We start from the raw sequence: 15,909 nt of genomic DNA, 5'->3' as shown, positions 1-15,909 counted from the left end.
ACAAAGATTTCTTTGCCTCATTTTCATATTTAATGTTCACTCACATTCTGGACGTGGTAAAAGCCCAGTGGGGAGCCTTTTCCTGAGTTCTTCAGTGGTTCAGTACTGAAAGCTTCATCGTGACGATGGAGGAAGCTGTTGATTACAAGATTATAAGCTTACAGAGTCAAGCATGGTGTGTGTGTGTGTTTTATTTAACAACAGAACACTGTGTCAGAAAGAGGTTTCCATGGAGACAGACTGACTCACTTGAACTGGCAGAAGATGTCGGCGTACTCTGGGGGGATGCCAGCGGCCTGAAGAACGGTGACGCGGAAAGTAAAGACACTGCCCACCTCCAGCTGACCAATCACACCGTCTGACTGACCTAGCTTACCATCTATATTCCCCAGCTTCAGATCTGAGACGGAAAAACAGCATATCAACCAAGAGTCTTAAAAGCCTCACTTTAATGATGGTGAGGCACAATCTGCCTCCTTTTTATTTTACATGTCGTTAAACACATGAGCTGCAGGATGATTCAAGTCACCAGGCTGTTCCTCGAACCCTTTCTTACCTATGTCATTTATTCTGTTCATCTCTTCAGAGGGGGTGATGACTTCTGAACTTTGTCCTTGGCCTTCAACAATACGCAATTCCTCCATAGAAAGGCCAGAATGGGTCAGTGCCACAGAAGAGAATTCAGTCTGGACGAACAGAAAGAAAAGCAAGAACAGAACTGAACTGAAAATCACCATAACAGGTCAAATGAAAAAATCCTGAAGTGTCTCACACACTAACAGAAATGTCAAGCCTTATTTGTCCAAGTTAATACAAAGCAGTCTGATAATTGAATTCTGCGAATCCCCAGGCAAAGGTCCAAGCCCAGAATAATACTCATGCATATTGTAAAGGCACAGGCTCAAGAACCCATTCAGTGGGATATGTTCTCTCAATGTTTCCAGGCAAAGCACAAGCAAAACATCATCCTACCAGGAAAACTGTACAAGAAATAAAGTTACAGTTCAGCTTAATATGCATTTTACCTTTTTGAAGTACTCGTCATCGAAAGAGATTTTAGCAGTGCCAGACTGACGGACGCCAGAGCCATAATCAGGAGCCTCCTCATCAGCTGAAACAAAACAAGCTCAAGATGTAAGAAAAAGCAATGGAACCAATATTTGGGAAAAAAGTTAAAGGCAATGCAAAAGTAATTTAACTTTGTTGTGTGATGACCTGAAAAGCATTAGCAAAAAAAATTGGAAGCCAAAAGCCACCATTATTCTTGACTGTGTGTGTGTAATGCTAACTGGTGGCTAATCCCTTTAATTATTTGTTATTAGCTCTTTTTACTGAATTAACCATTTAATAATGCAGGCTATTTCCTGCACTAATAGTAATCAGTGCTTTTCAGTAAAGCACAACGCCTGTGAGAAACCCTATAGAACATCCCTGATTCTGTACATTTGACAGTTTGCCAATTTGTCTGCTGTAGTATTAAATGCTTATGAAATTATATTTTGGATCTATTGACAATCACCATACTTTTGACCTTAGTACCTGAAACAAGGATTCTAAGATCCTAGGATCTTCTAAGAAAAACACATGATATTGATTACACTGATTCACCTGCTCATGCTTTAAATGTGCTATAAAAATGTCAACTGGCAATTAAATTCCTTCCGTTAATGGCATTATTTCATATTTTTGAATTATTTAAGACTAAATTAGGCTGCGGAAAGAACACATGGCTCAGCTCATCTAAGTGCAAAATTACTTGGGCGTAAATATAATGTCAACACAATGGTAGCACTGGTTCCAGGACTGAAAATGTATTGAACATTACATTAATATTAAAAAAAATAAAAAAAGTACTGGGCGCTGATGAATTGCTACCATGGGAATTTAATGAGGCCATTAAATATCATGAAATAATTTCGAAACGTTGAGAGACTCTGGTGAGAATTTGTTAATTGGTGCAATATTATTGGTTTATTCCTGGTATGCCATAATAGTGGTACTGGCATAAAAGTTTCGATTCAACCTCAAAGGTACATTTGAGGTAAGATTTATGAAAAAAAAGGTCTCTGGCAGTAAAATGGGTGGTGTTACATGCGATTTGAGTGACTTTTTTAAGTCAAACCTCATTTCAGACCTCATGTATACAAAGCTCCGCCCCCAAAAGTTATAGTGGTACAATTTGAGCCAGTGTGCTAACTAAAACAACCATTAGCAAGGGCTGTCACGGCATCAATCTTTCAAACGCACTTAAGACTTTTAGCTGCTTGAAAGCCAAGTTACAACTCTATAAACATGCCAAATTCTCCTCATATACATTTAAGAGGATGTGAAGAGGAGTTAGGGGCATGTCAATAAAATGACTGACCAAAAAAAAAAGCCAAACCAGTTACAACAACAAAACATTTTGGACCACTGGGCAAGTTTCCAAAGTGATTTCTTTTTCACATTATTTGTACTAGAAGAAATTATTTAATTAATATTGCATCTTTAACTGTTAGAGATGTGATGAGAGAGCTGGAGATACTGATGAAACCGATGCTGCATCTCTCTTCAGATGGAGAAGAAGTAACTCGGAATTTTATTAGAAACATTAGCGGCTCCCAGTGACGTTCATGTTAATTAAGAAAGATTAATATGCAGAGCGGATGTTTCTTTTCTGTCTTAATAGCCATGAAAAGTCGCTGCATGACGGTTCTTACCTGCGATGGCCTGCACACCCACACGCAGGAAGCCTCGCACCTCGCCTTTCTCCGTCACTACAGCCACACGGTGCACCAGGGGCACGGAGTACAGCAGGTTACTCAAGTACACAAACGCCCTAAAGGAAGGAAAGTACCAAGAATGATGAATGCACTGACACACACGAACGAAAGATACAGATACATTAAGGATGATATATATACACAAGCTCATTGCTCAGAACCAAACCGTTAGTATTGCTGAAGGTGACTCACACCCTGGAGGACCTACATGCACTTGATTAACTCCAACAGAGCACTAGACATTATGTCTATTATATTATATCTGAAACAACTGAGACATTTTCAGCAAACCAGTGGAGTACACAATGACAAATTATGATCAAAAAAGGTTTGAATATCAGAATCTTTGTCTCCTGACAACAAAACAGCAACAGAAAAAGATAAAGTTTCATAAACAATACAGAAATTTCAGTCTGCTGTAAATGATATTGTACAAAAATATATAACCCCCAAAGCATGAGGACAAATAGTGCTATTTTGTGCATCATTGATGTACAGCAAGAGCCTGAAGGCTAAAATGGCAGAGAAGCGAACGCTGCAGAGCAGCAGTGACATTGTAAATGAACCTGCGTCACTCTGCTGCCCCTGCCTCGACCCAGACACCCCTCCTGTTTCCGTCTGACTCTGTCTCCCTCTCCCTCATACAGCAGACTGAAGCAGACGAGCCGATTAAAACAATAATCCAAACATGACAAAGGAACGAATCTAAACAAAAATGTGTTTAATACAGACAAAAGCAAATATCACACCAAACTAAAATGACAACAGGCGACTGAATGAGGGTTTAGTGGCAGGGGTTAATGCAGTCAGTGCTCTGATGGTATGAGGAGACACAGGCTTTGAGCACAGAGGGAGGGAGAGCAGACAGCAGCCTCTACATTCTACTCAAGCCCTGCTCAAGTCTATTTCCTCTGATCAAAACAAGCGTCAAGAAGCTACGTGACCTGCCTGTAAAGTAGTCTGCGAACTGGAAAGCAGTTATATTCATGTACCTACGCAAAACAACTTTGGTGCAATATGTAATTTTTTTAAAACATATTCTAAAGACAATTTATTATACTAGATTTGCAATATTTATATGCAAAATTCTTTGCAAAATGTTTTCTCATCCTGTAAATTACTTTCGCTCTCTCTGCAGCTTTTATTTAAAAACTACTCACAACGTAGATGTTGTTTCCGAAGAGGGAGTGGGATCAGATCAGAAGGGGAATGTTTATCACTGTTTTTAATGCAATTGCAATTCTCATTACAGGCTGCAGGGGGCTCTAAAAAATTACAAACTGCTTCTTTAAAGCAATCATTTGCAGTAGTATTGATTGTTTTTTTTCCATTGTTGTTTCGTCTTCGTAACTATTAGTGGCTTAGTCTGCTACCGTTTATAAAGCTTCTTCTGATCATTTTCAATTGGAAAATTTGTCTAAAGCTAACAAATTAGCTTCTAGCAATGACAGACAGTATAAACATTAGATATTTTCCTCTTTAATTGATAGGATGTTTATACAATTAAGCAAATTGTTATATAAGTGAAGTCATATAATTTGGTTGGTAATCAGTACATATTTATAAAGGTATAGTTTCAAGTTTCAATCTAGCAGCCTAAAGGGATTTTTACGATTATCCTACTTAGAAAACCCTTTAATGTTACGTTCAACAATACAATCTTCTCTTCAGAAATCTATATGCATTATCCATGCAAAGAGCATTTTTCCCCTTAAGAGAGTGAATGGTGCATAAACACCACTTACAGCTAATATTGTGCTTAGTTAAAATAACTAAATGTCTTCACTAATGAAATCCACTCTGTGAAATGCTGCAACTCGTGTTAGATCTGCAGACGCAGAGCCGCATGCTCTCTCCCTCTCTCCGTCTCTCCCCTCTGACCAACCTTCCCACAAGAGTGAACCATGGTGAGCGGTCGTAGAAGGGGTCGTGGCCGTCGCTGAAGATGTCTGAACCTTCCTCGGTGCCCGCATCAGAGCTGGTGTCATCCACGAAGGCTTCATCATCCATGAAATCATCCATCTCGCTCTGCCTCTCATCAGCCAGCTCGGTGATGTCCGAGTCGGCCGTGGAGAAGGTGGGCGAGGGTGTGCGGTCAGCCAGGTGCTCATTCACGCAGCCGTGGAAGATTGGTGAGCTAAATACAGCGCAAGTTGTGTTTTTTTCATAGCGGAGTGCATTTTATTTTTTACTGTTATGAAACATAATTATCAAATTACACAGAAGTATTGGAATGACATTACTGGTAAACATCCAACTCAAACATGGACCATTTGCCTACACTAGGAACATGATCATGAAATGGAATTCCAAAAATCAATGCCCAATGAATATTTCAGGAAAAATGAATACAGAAACAAATAAAGGAACATCTCATAAATATATAAATAAATAACACAAATAAATAAATTACACAAATGGTGAATGACAATACAAAACAAGGATTTGAATGAAAAATAAAAGTGATGATTATGACAAAATATATATGATAAAAACAGATGATAATGCAGTGAAAAAACAATAAACACATGTGGAGTAACTGAAAAATGAGTAAAGACTTCTAAAAAAATCTAGCATTATGTTAGAACAATAAAAGAAACAATACACAAACCTAGATGACAAATGAATTGAAAAATGAAATGATTTGCCTTAGATGTGTACTTGACAATGCAATGCGTTAGGGATGTGAACTAAAACTATTCATGAAAAGGAAACCTATCAGAATATTTTATCTGTATACCCTCATCACGTCTTACTGTGTATACACATTAAAATAAAAAATTAGGGATATATTTTCCTGTCTAACTTCTTAGCGTGAAGGTTTCAATTTAATATTATGGCCTTTACACTTTTGTTCACTTTGGTCAACTTAAATGAATGCTGTTGCTTCAGGCCTTAAGTCACACTATAAGTTTAAGTATTAATAACATACCTTCCCACTAACTTGAACCAGTGGAAGCGATCGTAGAATGGGTCACTGCCGGTCAGGGGACCCTCCCCATCTTCCTGATTGGAGGAGGTCATTTCTCCTGCACGGTCGTACATCTCTCGCATCTGCTCCAGCCTCTGCCTAAAAGACCAGGGAAACACAACCTAATCAGAGTCGCCTCCCAGGATGAACACACTGTATTCAAAGAAAGATCGAAGCACCATTCAAACAGGCCATTACATGTTTTATGTGCTTAATTCAGAGGGACAGTTCTGCTGAAATGTGGCTTCTTTGATTTCCAGACAATTACTTTGTGGTTGTTTATGCAAGTCAAGTGTCTTTGAGGAAAATATCTCCATCAGCAGACTGCTTTATGTATAAAAAGTCAAGCTTTATGGATGACTAGTGGGCTTACTTGAGTTTCTCCAAAGACCAGTAGTGAGTGGCTCCATTCTTCAGGTCCTGGACCTCCACAGCCACCACGGTACGAGGGAAAGGCCTGGAGTCACGCTCCTTCTCTGGGTCAGGAGGCAAAAGCTCAGGTGGAAGTGGGGAGTACAGCGTGTCGGTCAAAAGCACAAACTGGAATTGGACCTTCACAGACAGAGAGAGAAAACAGAGTTAAACAGTGTTAGAGAAGAAAAATAAAGCTGATAAACACAGTGGATACTGTGACCCTGTCATTTCAGCCCTTAGTCACAGCAGCAGAGGCCTTTTAAGGCTATACATCAAGTGGAGAAAAAGAAAGCACATAAATTAAAGGACGGGCGAACCAAAATAGAGAAGAGGGCCATGAGAAAATGGAGGAGTCTGCCCTTTTTCTCCTCGGGTTTAAAATCCGCCTGCAGCAACCTGAGACTATGGGTAATCAGAGAGTAAATCATTAAAGGCCTGACAGTGGAGGGGTCAAACACAATCCCTACGCACTGCTCTCCTACAGCTCACAACTAAACACTCAATAATAAGATTTATCACCCAGTCCATATGCTGCCTCACGTCACCCAGTAAATCAAAGCCCAGCAGAAATGGACTTAGCGTAGACTCTGTGGTGTGCTCGACTGTTTTGTGAGGCCACTTAAAATGAAAGCCTCAGTAAATACTGATGAGGTTCTGTCATTAATCTAACAGTGTCCAAGCATTTATTTCAGGAGGAGTATAACATTACTACCATAGTGTTGGCACAGGTAACAGTTTAACTGAATTATTTAAGAAAGCAACAGAAATCCTTTGACTCTGAGCTCACCAACAATGCAAGCAGTTGTTAGGAGTTGTTAGCACTAAATGCCAGGCAAAACACATTTTCCTGGAATGCTTCATTTTGACTTAAATCTGCTTGGCTTGGATGGTACTACCTGTTCAGAGGAGAAGCTTTGTAGGACTAATAACACATGGGTAAGAACAAACCCTTCCAGCAAATAATCAGGATGACTTGCATTTATGCCATTTGGAAGACACCCTTATCCAGAGCGACTGACATTTATCTCATTTACACATCTGAGCAGGGCAAGGGAACTGCTCAGGGACCGAGCATTATCTGAGCTCACAACCCTGCAACATCTTTACCACTGAGCTACTACTTCCTGACATTTTACCGAATTGCTCAAGTACTGGAAAGATGGATAAAACTATATGGGCACAGAATTGGTAAGACTTACTCTCATAAGACTGTCTTATGAGAGAAAATTATTTGTATTATTAATTATATTAATTATTTGTAAAATTAATTATATTATTATTATATTTATATATATATATATAAAGCATCAAAAGAAAACCTTCAATTCAATTATGCAGACCAGTGTTAAAGACTGATTTGTACCTTCTTTTTGAGCTCTACACTGATGGCATTTGCTTCTTTCAGGTACACTGCGTTGCCCCACAGCTGGTCTCTTAGTGAGGTGAACTGGTGGTACCTCCACTTTCTAAAGGCCCACTGAGCAAGTTCAAACTCATGCTGTGTCCATGGCACTACGGAGGAAACACAAAGCAAATAATGTAACTATATACTGTACCCACTTGAAAAAGCACAGTGTACAGCCTGCTCTGAATGCTTTATAATGACATTTCCATAACAGCTTACCTTCCTCCTCTTCCTCTTCCTCCTCCTCCTCATCAGGAGTTTCTGCTATTTGCTCCACCTGTTTTTGTAGTTCTTGAAGCTTGCTCTCGTAGACCTGCAGGAATAAAGTGCGATGGGAATAGCAGACAAGGAAGACATGAACACACTGCTGCAGGCAGATGTTTCAACCAGGACACCAACTCAGCAAGACACTCTTCGGTTCACTTTCTTCCTTCCCAAAGTAAAATGGAATCAAAGACCAGTCTTGATTATACTATACTCCAGTTTAGCAGCACATTAGGTTTTAAACTCACAGAAACCACCAGAGCCGCATGCATTAAAATAAAAATAAATACATTCATATTAGTGTATTGGGTTCCAGCATTAATTCTGCACTTTAAAAATGGAAAATCAATGAATAATTCATTTCATCTCATTCAACTAACCTCAGTTCTGCATGAGCCTCATCCATTAACCATAATAAATGAGGTGAAAGGGGGTTTCATTAATTAGGTGAAGCTAGCTGCATTTTAAATAAATACATAAAAATTAAAATCTAAGCAAAACCACGCACAGCACCAAAATGCATACACGCCCCCTGTCTATCCAGGAACACCCAGGACAAAAGGGGGAAAAGAGCCTTCAGTATTGATAGGCAAAATTACTGACAAGTTAGTAGAGACACCACCTTGTCCTGATTGGTTAGATGTTGGTCCTGAGCAAGAAAAAGGAGAATTTCACTCAATATTTGAAAAAACAAACAAACAACAACAACAACAACAAAACATTCTGACTTGAACAGCACGGAGTCTAACTTTAAGTAATATCATATGTAAGGGTGACCGATGATTAACTTTTAGCTCTGAAATCAAAAGTAGGGACTAGGATAAAAATTAGTATTAGACTTATGTCTGATAAAGGCTGTCTTAGTACACAGGTATATCAAAATTCACTCATACATACCTATAGATTTGATCAACTTTGTTAGATAGCTGAGTGACAGGATTTCAAGCAGCATTTCCATAAATATCGTATTCAATGTTAATATTATATTAAATATTATAATAAATTTACTCTCCTAACGATAGCCAAACAGTTAACATGTACTAAACTGACCATTTCTGAGAGTATTTTTTTTCCTGACAAAAATTCCTATGTATTCATATTCACTTCGCAAGGCTAGCCAAATAGCTATTGTGCTAAGACAGGATTTCTGAGAGAATACTGAACTCATAATACGAGTGAAAATGCTAGTCAATGAACAGATTTGCTAACATGACAGAATTTCTGAGAAATGCTAGCAAACTTCTAGCTAAGTGCTAGTTAACTTCTAAATTGACAGAATTACTTCGAGGATTTTTTAAGTCATAAATGTTTCACTTCTAATGCTAGCTATATGATCGACATGAGCTAAGCTGAGAGGATTTCTAAGTTATGTTCATAAATGTTCCTGATTATCTCTGTGTATGCTAAAAGACAAGCTAACACATGCTATGGATATTCCCAGTAGGTTTTTTTTGGGGGGGGGTTTGTAACCTCCTGTGTAAACTCTGGAGGCTGTTGTGTGTAAAAATTTCACACCATGAGTTTCTGAAATACTGGTACCATTACCAACAACCATGCCACGGTTAATCTCACAGAGATGACACCATTTCTTTATCCTGATACGTAATGTAAATGTTAACCTTTATTGGCATGATTTTATGGGCCACGCTGCTGCAGCTGCTACATGATTACCTTATTAGATACCTGCTAACTTACTTAACTAACAAGTTAACACTAACAATATTGCTGAGAGGATTTTGAAACCTTTTCAATGTTAAATTTAGCTGCTTTGAGGTCATAATATTCACTGGAACAGGGAATCACTAAATAAATAAGTTAAACACAAGATTTAGAAGTCACAAATAGCTACAGATGTGTACTTTTAATGCAAGATTTATGGCTGAAATGAGGCAACTTGACAGGTGATCAATAAAACGTATTACGGAGATGTTTTAAATCTATGCCTACTCAGCCGGATACTTAACTCATCTGCAATCAGCGGCTCTGGCTCACTCAGTTAGACGTTACAGCCGACTTAGAAATGAGTGAATCTTCTTTTCAAATCCAAAACATACTTACCTCAAACTAGGCAACATTATAAGAGTGGATTATGATTATAGACTGGTCAGGGTTATAGACTGAAGAGAAATTCAGTGCAATTTTACTTGAAAACAAACAGAAAATCATGACCCATGCTGCAGTCACGCACATAAATCGAACCGGTCTGTTCACTATTAGTAAACAGTGGATTAGGAAGGAAGGCCGTGGGTATGAGATGGGCTACAGATTGCCTGCTGCTCATGATTCATCACACATGAAGCTATCGCCTATGAGCTCATCGCATTTGCTACACTGCTCAGAGAACAGAGGAAAGCTTTAATCACATGCAGATTTTCTTTCTGTCTGCATGCACACACACACACACAATCCTCCATTCTTCTACTTCAGCACTTCTTTACTCTCAAGTAATACTTTATACTAGAAACTCAGATTCCACAAACTTTGTAAACGGACACTTTAAGTAAAGAAAAGTGTATGTGTTTTTGAGAGTAAGGTATTTCTTCTTTTGCACTCTTATAAAGCATTACTGATGAACCACTGACGCAAGTTGTGTAATTGTAAAGAGATATGGCCAGAGCCTATCTATGGCAACAGGATAATCTTTCTTAAAAGTGGATGCAAATGATGTGCACGTTACAGGGTAATAAACTGCCGAGACATTTTTTTCCCCCATATCAGTTTGAATGTAATGTGTTCAGTAATTTGGATAATAAATATATTTTACGTTCCAGCTATATACTAGCACAAGTTTAATCAGTTCTGAAGTATCCTTAGAGCATAGAACATTTCCTGGGCTGGATATAATTACCATACCTTAATAATGGTGTGCTTTAAAGGCATTGTGGTTGTTATAATATAATAAATGTTATATTATTTATAATGGAAAGCAAATATGACGAGTCAATATAGATCACGATATTTAAAAAGACCAGAAAGTATTTTTGAAGACTATCCATGGAACCTGCAGTCAGAACTTTGCCTTTTTTTTATTTGACATTCAGTATCGACTACAGTGTGACATGGCTATCCCAAATCAACCAGCAAAATCATGTAAACACCAAAGTTGCACAAAATGCTGATTCAAAACAAAACAAAACGAAAAAACGAAACAAAAAGCAACATGTCATGTTACATGGCCATTTGGAGGCACTTGTATATACCCACTGCATAAAAAGAAACACAGGTCAGACAAACTGACAGGTCATTTTGTTTTAAACGAACAATATACATTGTCCATTTCATTACATGTTTATGAATGTGCTGTTTGTGATAGCTGGAGTTGCCGTCGGCACCGTTTATTCCTTTCTGGAGCATTAAAAAATACACAATAACAATAACACTGTCTTCCTGACAAGTTACACACCTACTATTGCAAATTTCAAGCAATTCCTGTTGCATATTTTGTGCTACACTGGAAGGCAGTTAAGGAAGAGCATTTGTAACTGAGTTTACTCTTCTTGTATCTCCACTTGCAGTTTAGTCGGAGTGAGAAGGTCAATATTAAATCCTTAATATTGCTGAAACGGACACAGAAATAAGGACTTTTTTTTTTAGTGGTACACAGAAACATTCAAGCTGTATAGTGCTCTGCTCACAAGCAGTATGTGTGCTTTGTAACTAAATCATTACATAATTATATTCAGGCAAGACAACACAGTGGCTTGGAAGTTAAAGTAAAAGATGGTGTATTTGTAAATGAGATTATTCTCATGGAAGCTATGCAATGACAGTGAGATGTAGGTAAGTGAGCAAGACTACAACCATCTCTGACTTTTAGAGAATTTTAAAAACTCTGATTTGTCTTTTAAAGTATCCTCAAAAGATGTGCATAGACTCCTTTACTATTGCTCTTTTTCTCCTTTGGATGTTTAAAAGAAGCCCCAGGAAACCATGGCAACAGTCCCGTCAGACACCCCTGCCTGCGCTTTCATGGTTCAGAGCACACATTCGGGTTACCAGAAAGTAAATGCAATTCTAGTCATGCAGAGGTTATGGCTGGAGTTGGGCTGAACCCTTGAGTGCTCTTGTGAAGCGGGATTCTGTTTCTATGCACAGAACAGCCGATCGTTCTAGAACAGCATTTCCGTCCCTGTGGGAACATAATGCCTCCCCGACAAACCCCACCACCCTCCTAGAGCCCCAGACGGCATACCCGCCTTACACTGAAGTTCAGAGTGTTGCACGCAGTCGAGAGGAACAACAGAAAGCAAAGCATGCAGCGAAAAGATCATTAAAAAAAAAAACTTTACCAAAAGACTTACAACGATCGCTAATATATGCAACAAGAAAAAGTCACGGTGAACAAAATAGGCACCAATACATGCGCATTTTGTGAGATTATACATCAACCCACCTGTCAATACATCTTCAAAATGGGATTTTCATTATATTTATGAGGCAAAAAAACAAGATTAAACTAAATGGCATATTGCTGAGGCACTTCTTTAAGAAAAACTTCAACCCTTTCTTGAAAACATCAGGGCTTTTTGAACCTACAGTACATTTAATTTCATTCTTCAGTTAAAAAGAATAAAAAAAAATAAAAATAATAATAATAATAATAATGCAAGATGACCCCATGATACAATTTCATCTGTAAATTTTCTTGAAATGCAAAAACCGGACATTAGCTGCATTTCTGGAGCTCTAGTTCAAACACATTCAAACAGTTGATCCAGCATTCTTTAAACATATCAGTTGCATATTTTTGACACAAATATGGAGGATGAAAAATAAAATGTAGTGCCACTAACGGGAAATTCAAGTAATGGACCCTCATAGGTCTGTGTTATGATAGCAGAGTAGTGGTTATTCATGATTTAAAATATATGTTGTGAAAAGCAGCAGAAGTTAAAAATCATATTCAGCTAAATGTCGAGAGGTAACTGAGAAACAATGCTGGGGATTAGTTAAACTGAGCAAATTAAAAAATACCTGGCGAACAGATTTCGTTTCTCAGAAATTCCTTATTTAATAATCACTGCTTGACTGAACAATGGAAGTTTGGCTAACCAATGAAATACTTGGGGAAAATAGTTGGGGAAAATACTCTAAATGGCTCAGAAGACATCCTGGTGCAGTTACACCAGTTAAAACAAGTGTAGCACACTTCCATCATTTCATCAGGGGATAATACATTCTCCTAAGCAAAACACCAAAATATGCTTTTGTTAGATAAACTGACGGAATTTCGACCAACCACTAAATAAAATACTGTTCAACTGCAAAAAATTAAGAAAGAAGGAAAACCTTAAGCCAGATTCCTGGCCATTGGATTCAATGAGAACAAGCTGTCCAATGCTGTGTGTTGTCTCTGTAAGTCTGTGGTGTGAAAGATAGTGCTTTTTGTTTCAGTACATAAAAAGAATCCTTGCTCCAATTCACACTGTGGTTTCCCGGCCCGCCTTCAAATTAGGGGCCGACAATTGTCGGCGCATGCGAGGTGGTGTCTGAAAGCTGTTGTGGTGCTGCTGGTGGTTTTGAGTGTATTGCTGGTGGTAGTTGTAGCTGCCATCCATGTTGTAGTGCCAGGGCTGATGAAACTGCTGCTGCTGCTGATGATGATGATGTGGATAAAGGTAGGCATGAGGCTGGCTTTGGTTGTAGCGCTGCTGGTAAAATGCCTGCTGTGGTGCCATCTGCTTTCTGTCCCCGGAATGCAGGGATTCCATTGAGCCAGAGGCACGCTGGCTACTGTTAAAGGAGTTGCTGCGTCCTCTTTCAAGGGGCTGCTGGTTTCTGTGGCCTTGGTTATGTCTTTGGCTTAGGCCTTGCTCCAGGTCTTTACTTCTGCGCTGCACTAATGGGCTAGGAAGAGGTGGGTATGCATGGGTAGAAGGAGCCGGCCTCCTGGGTTTTTCCACCTCTTCGGTTACTTCTTCTTCCTGCACTGCCTCTTTGGGAACCTTTAGCTCAATCACCTGCTCGTCTGTGATGATAATGTGTGTGCCAGGACTCCAGGAGTTGCGATGTTTGGGGTTGCTTTTGAAAGGAAAACGCAGCTTGCGGTCTTCAGGTGGGATGAAGCGATGTGGGCCACTCTGCCTGCGAAGCTGCTTGGAGATCTCTTGCTGCTGGAGGTTCTTCAACCGTGTCTGATCCTGTCGCATCCACCGCATGCGTCCACGCCGGAACGAGGAATCATCACCCGCTAGCTTGTCTATTTGATCGTCGCCTTGCTCGTTTTCACCTTTGTCTTCGGGCGGAGGCTTGCTTTCACTGGAACTGCGGGGCCTCATGGCTCCATTGGGTTCAGTGGTTTGTTGGCCCTCAGCAGAGATCAAGGGCAGAACCTTCTCCATTTTCAGCATCTTGTTCCTGAGGGTCCGGATCTCTTCATCTTTCATGTTGTTCTGCTGCTTCACCTCTTGCAAGATATCTTCCAGTTTATCTATGTGAACCTTCAGTTCATCCATATCGTTTACACCCCGCCCGTTTGTGATGACGTCTTCGATTCGCTCATCCCCGACTCCCACCGTGTCCCAGACATCCCGAGCGACGGCTCGCCAGGAGTCTCGCTCGTTGGGGTCTTTCTTGTTGTACGTTGCACACAGCTCTTTCATCTTCACAATGGCCAATGCCTCGATCTCCTGACGGCTGTGGCGGAAATCGTTCAGAGCTACCTCATAGCAGATTTCCTTGACTGCTTGGATTTTCAAATCAGAGATGGTCACCCACTTGGAATCCTTGCTGAGACGCCGGCGCTGGGGGATCTGATACATTTTGATAGGCTCCCTTCTTTTGCCACTGCTGGGTAAACCACACTTTTTGACTATGGTTTGGAGTTTGCTGGGAGGCAGCTTCTCCCGCAGAGAGGTGATGAGTCTCCAGCTCTCCTCACATGACCTTTTATCAGAGTCATCGCCACTATCAGAGTCTCCGTCCTTTAGAGAACAAAACAGGAAACAAAACCAAAAAAAGTGCCGAACAAAATGGAGAAATTAAAATGAGGAATTCAAATTAAAAGGAATGTTTTCTGTAAGGAATGGATACGAGTGATGATCTGCAAAATGGGAACTTGTGAGCGTTTGTGAAATTTGATGAAAGGGGGTTCGAATTTAGGTCCCAAAACAATTAGAACAGGTTTAATAAAGGAAAGGGCCAAAATACAAAAATCTTTACCCTATAAACAAATAAAACCTTACTGACTTACCAATTATATCAAAATTTTTCACTATGACTTGCATCACTAGGTTAAATACCTGATGTAGATCAAACTGGGAATTCCTAAATGAAATGGTGTCCCAACACTAAAAGCTTGGTAAGTATGGAAGACGGTCAGAGTGAAGGATTGTAGTCCAGTGATGAATCCATACCATTTTTACAGGCTTTACAGGATAAAGCTTACACAGAGTTCCCAAGTTGCATATCAGTATTAAATGTAATCATGATATGATCAAAATGGCAACAAAAAGGGGACAGATGTCGCTCTGGTTGATTGCTTTATTCTTTTTTTTTTTAACAGACTGCTCATCTCCTCTTCATTCTGTGCACTCGAAAACTGCACCAGAAACATGCTTCAGAGGCATGCAGAGAAAAAAAGCCAGTTGATTTTTGGAGCATTTCCCTCATTTGAAGTCCTTGATGGAGATTTTGGAGTTGATACAGCTCTAGCAGTGGGTTAGAAGACTCTTGCGTGTTTATTACGGGTCAGTAAAGAGAGAAAAAGAGAGGAAGGACAGGCTGGAAGGAAGTTAAAAGCATCGATTTCATCCACTACAGTTAAGAAGTTAGTCGAGAGAAAATGCAGTTTCTCATTTTTATTTTTATTTTTTCCCCCAAGTATGCAGAGTGCAGGACAAATCGTAGCCAGATAGCAAAGGCGCTAACAGGAGACAGATGGTGACTGCGTAATTGCAATGGGGATATGAGTGCAGTGTGTCTTGTCTGAGTGCCATGTTGTGTTGGTGTGATTCTTTTTGATGAGATCACCAGAGCATTGGAGAGCTTGTCATCATTGATTAGGACCCCAGCACAGATAACTGTGTTCAAGCACATGCCCTTTGTGTTCGATCAGACACGTGTATAAACTCAATGAGAAACCACATTGTCAC

At 39.6% G+C, this 15,909-nt stretch overlaps 1 protein-coding gene across 7 annotated transcripts in view; it reads right to left on the bottom strand.

Moving 5' to 3' along the window:
• kif1b (kinesin family member 1B) overlaps positions 1-15,909 on the bottom strand; it is a 76,876-nt gene that overhangs the window by 17,356 nt on the left and 43,611 nt on the right. For 4 of the 7 annotated variants that reach the window (XM_058409528.1, XM_058409529.1, XM_058409530.1 and 1 more), the window contains 10 exons: positions 7,772-7,865; positions 7,511-7,659; positions 6,107-6,285; positions 5,695-5,832; positions 4,648-4,899; positions 2,700-2,818; positions 1,026-1,111; positions 557-686; positions 250-400; positions 45-135 (listed from right to left, as the gene is read on the bottom strand). In XM_058409528.1, coding sequence (XP_058265511.1) covers positions 45-135; positions 250-400; positions 557-686; positions 1,026-1,111; positions 2,700-2,818; positions 4,648-4,899; positions 5,695-5,832; positions 6,107-6,285; positions 7,511-7,659; positions 7,772-7,865 — 1,389 coding nt within the window. Of the gene's footprint in view, positions 1-44; positions 136-249; positions 401-556; positions 687-1,025; positions 1,112-2,699; positions 2,819-4,647; positions 4,900-5,694; positions 5,833-6,106; positions 6,286-7,510; positions 7,660-7,771; positions 7,866-7,919; positions 14,740-15,909 lie in introns of those variants that run through there. The other 3 variants (XM_058409534.1, XM_058409532.1, XM_058409533.1) reach the window with 2 other exon arrangements.

This window comes from Hemibagrus wyckioides, linkage group LG15, assembly GCF_019097595.1.
Source record: "Hemibagrus wyckioides isolate EC202008001 linkage group LG15, SWU_Hwy_1.0, whole genome shotgun sequence".
In the NCBI taxonomy this organism is placed as follows: Eukaryota; Metazoa; Chordata; class Actinopteri; order Siluriformes; family Bagridae; genus Hemibagrus; species Hemibagrus wyckioides.
This window is presented reverse-complemented; position numbering and strand designations above follow the sequence as displayed.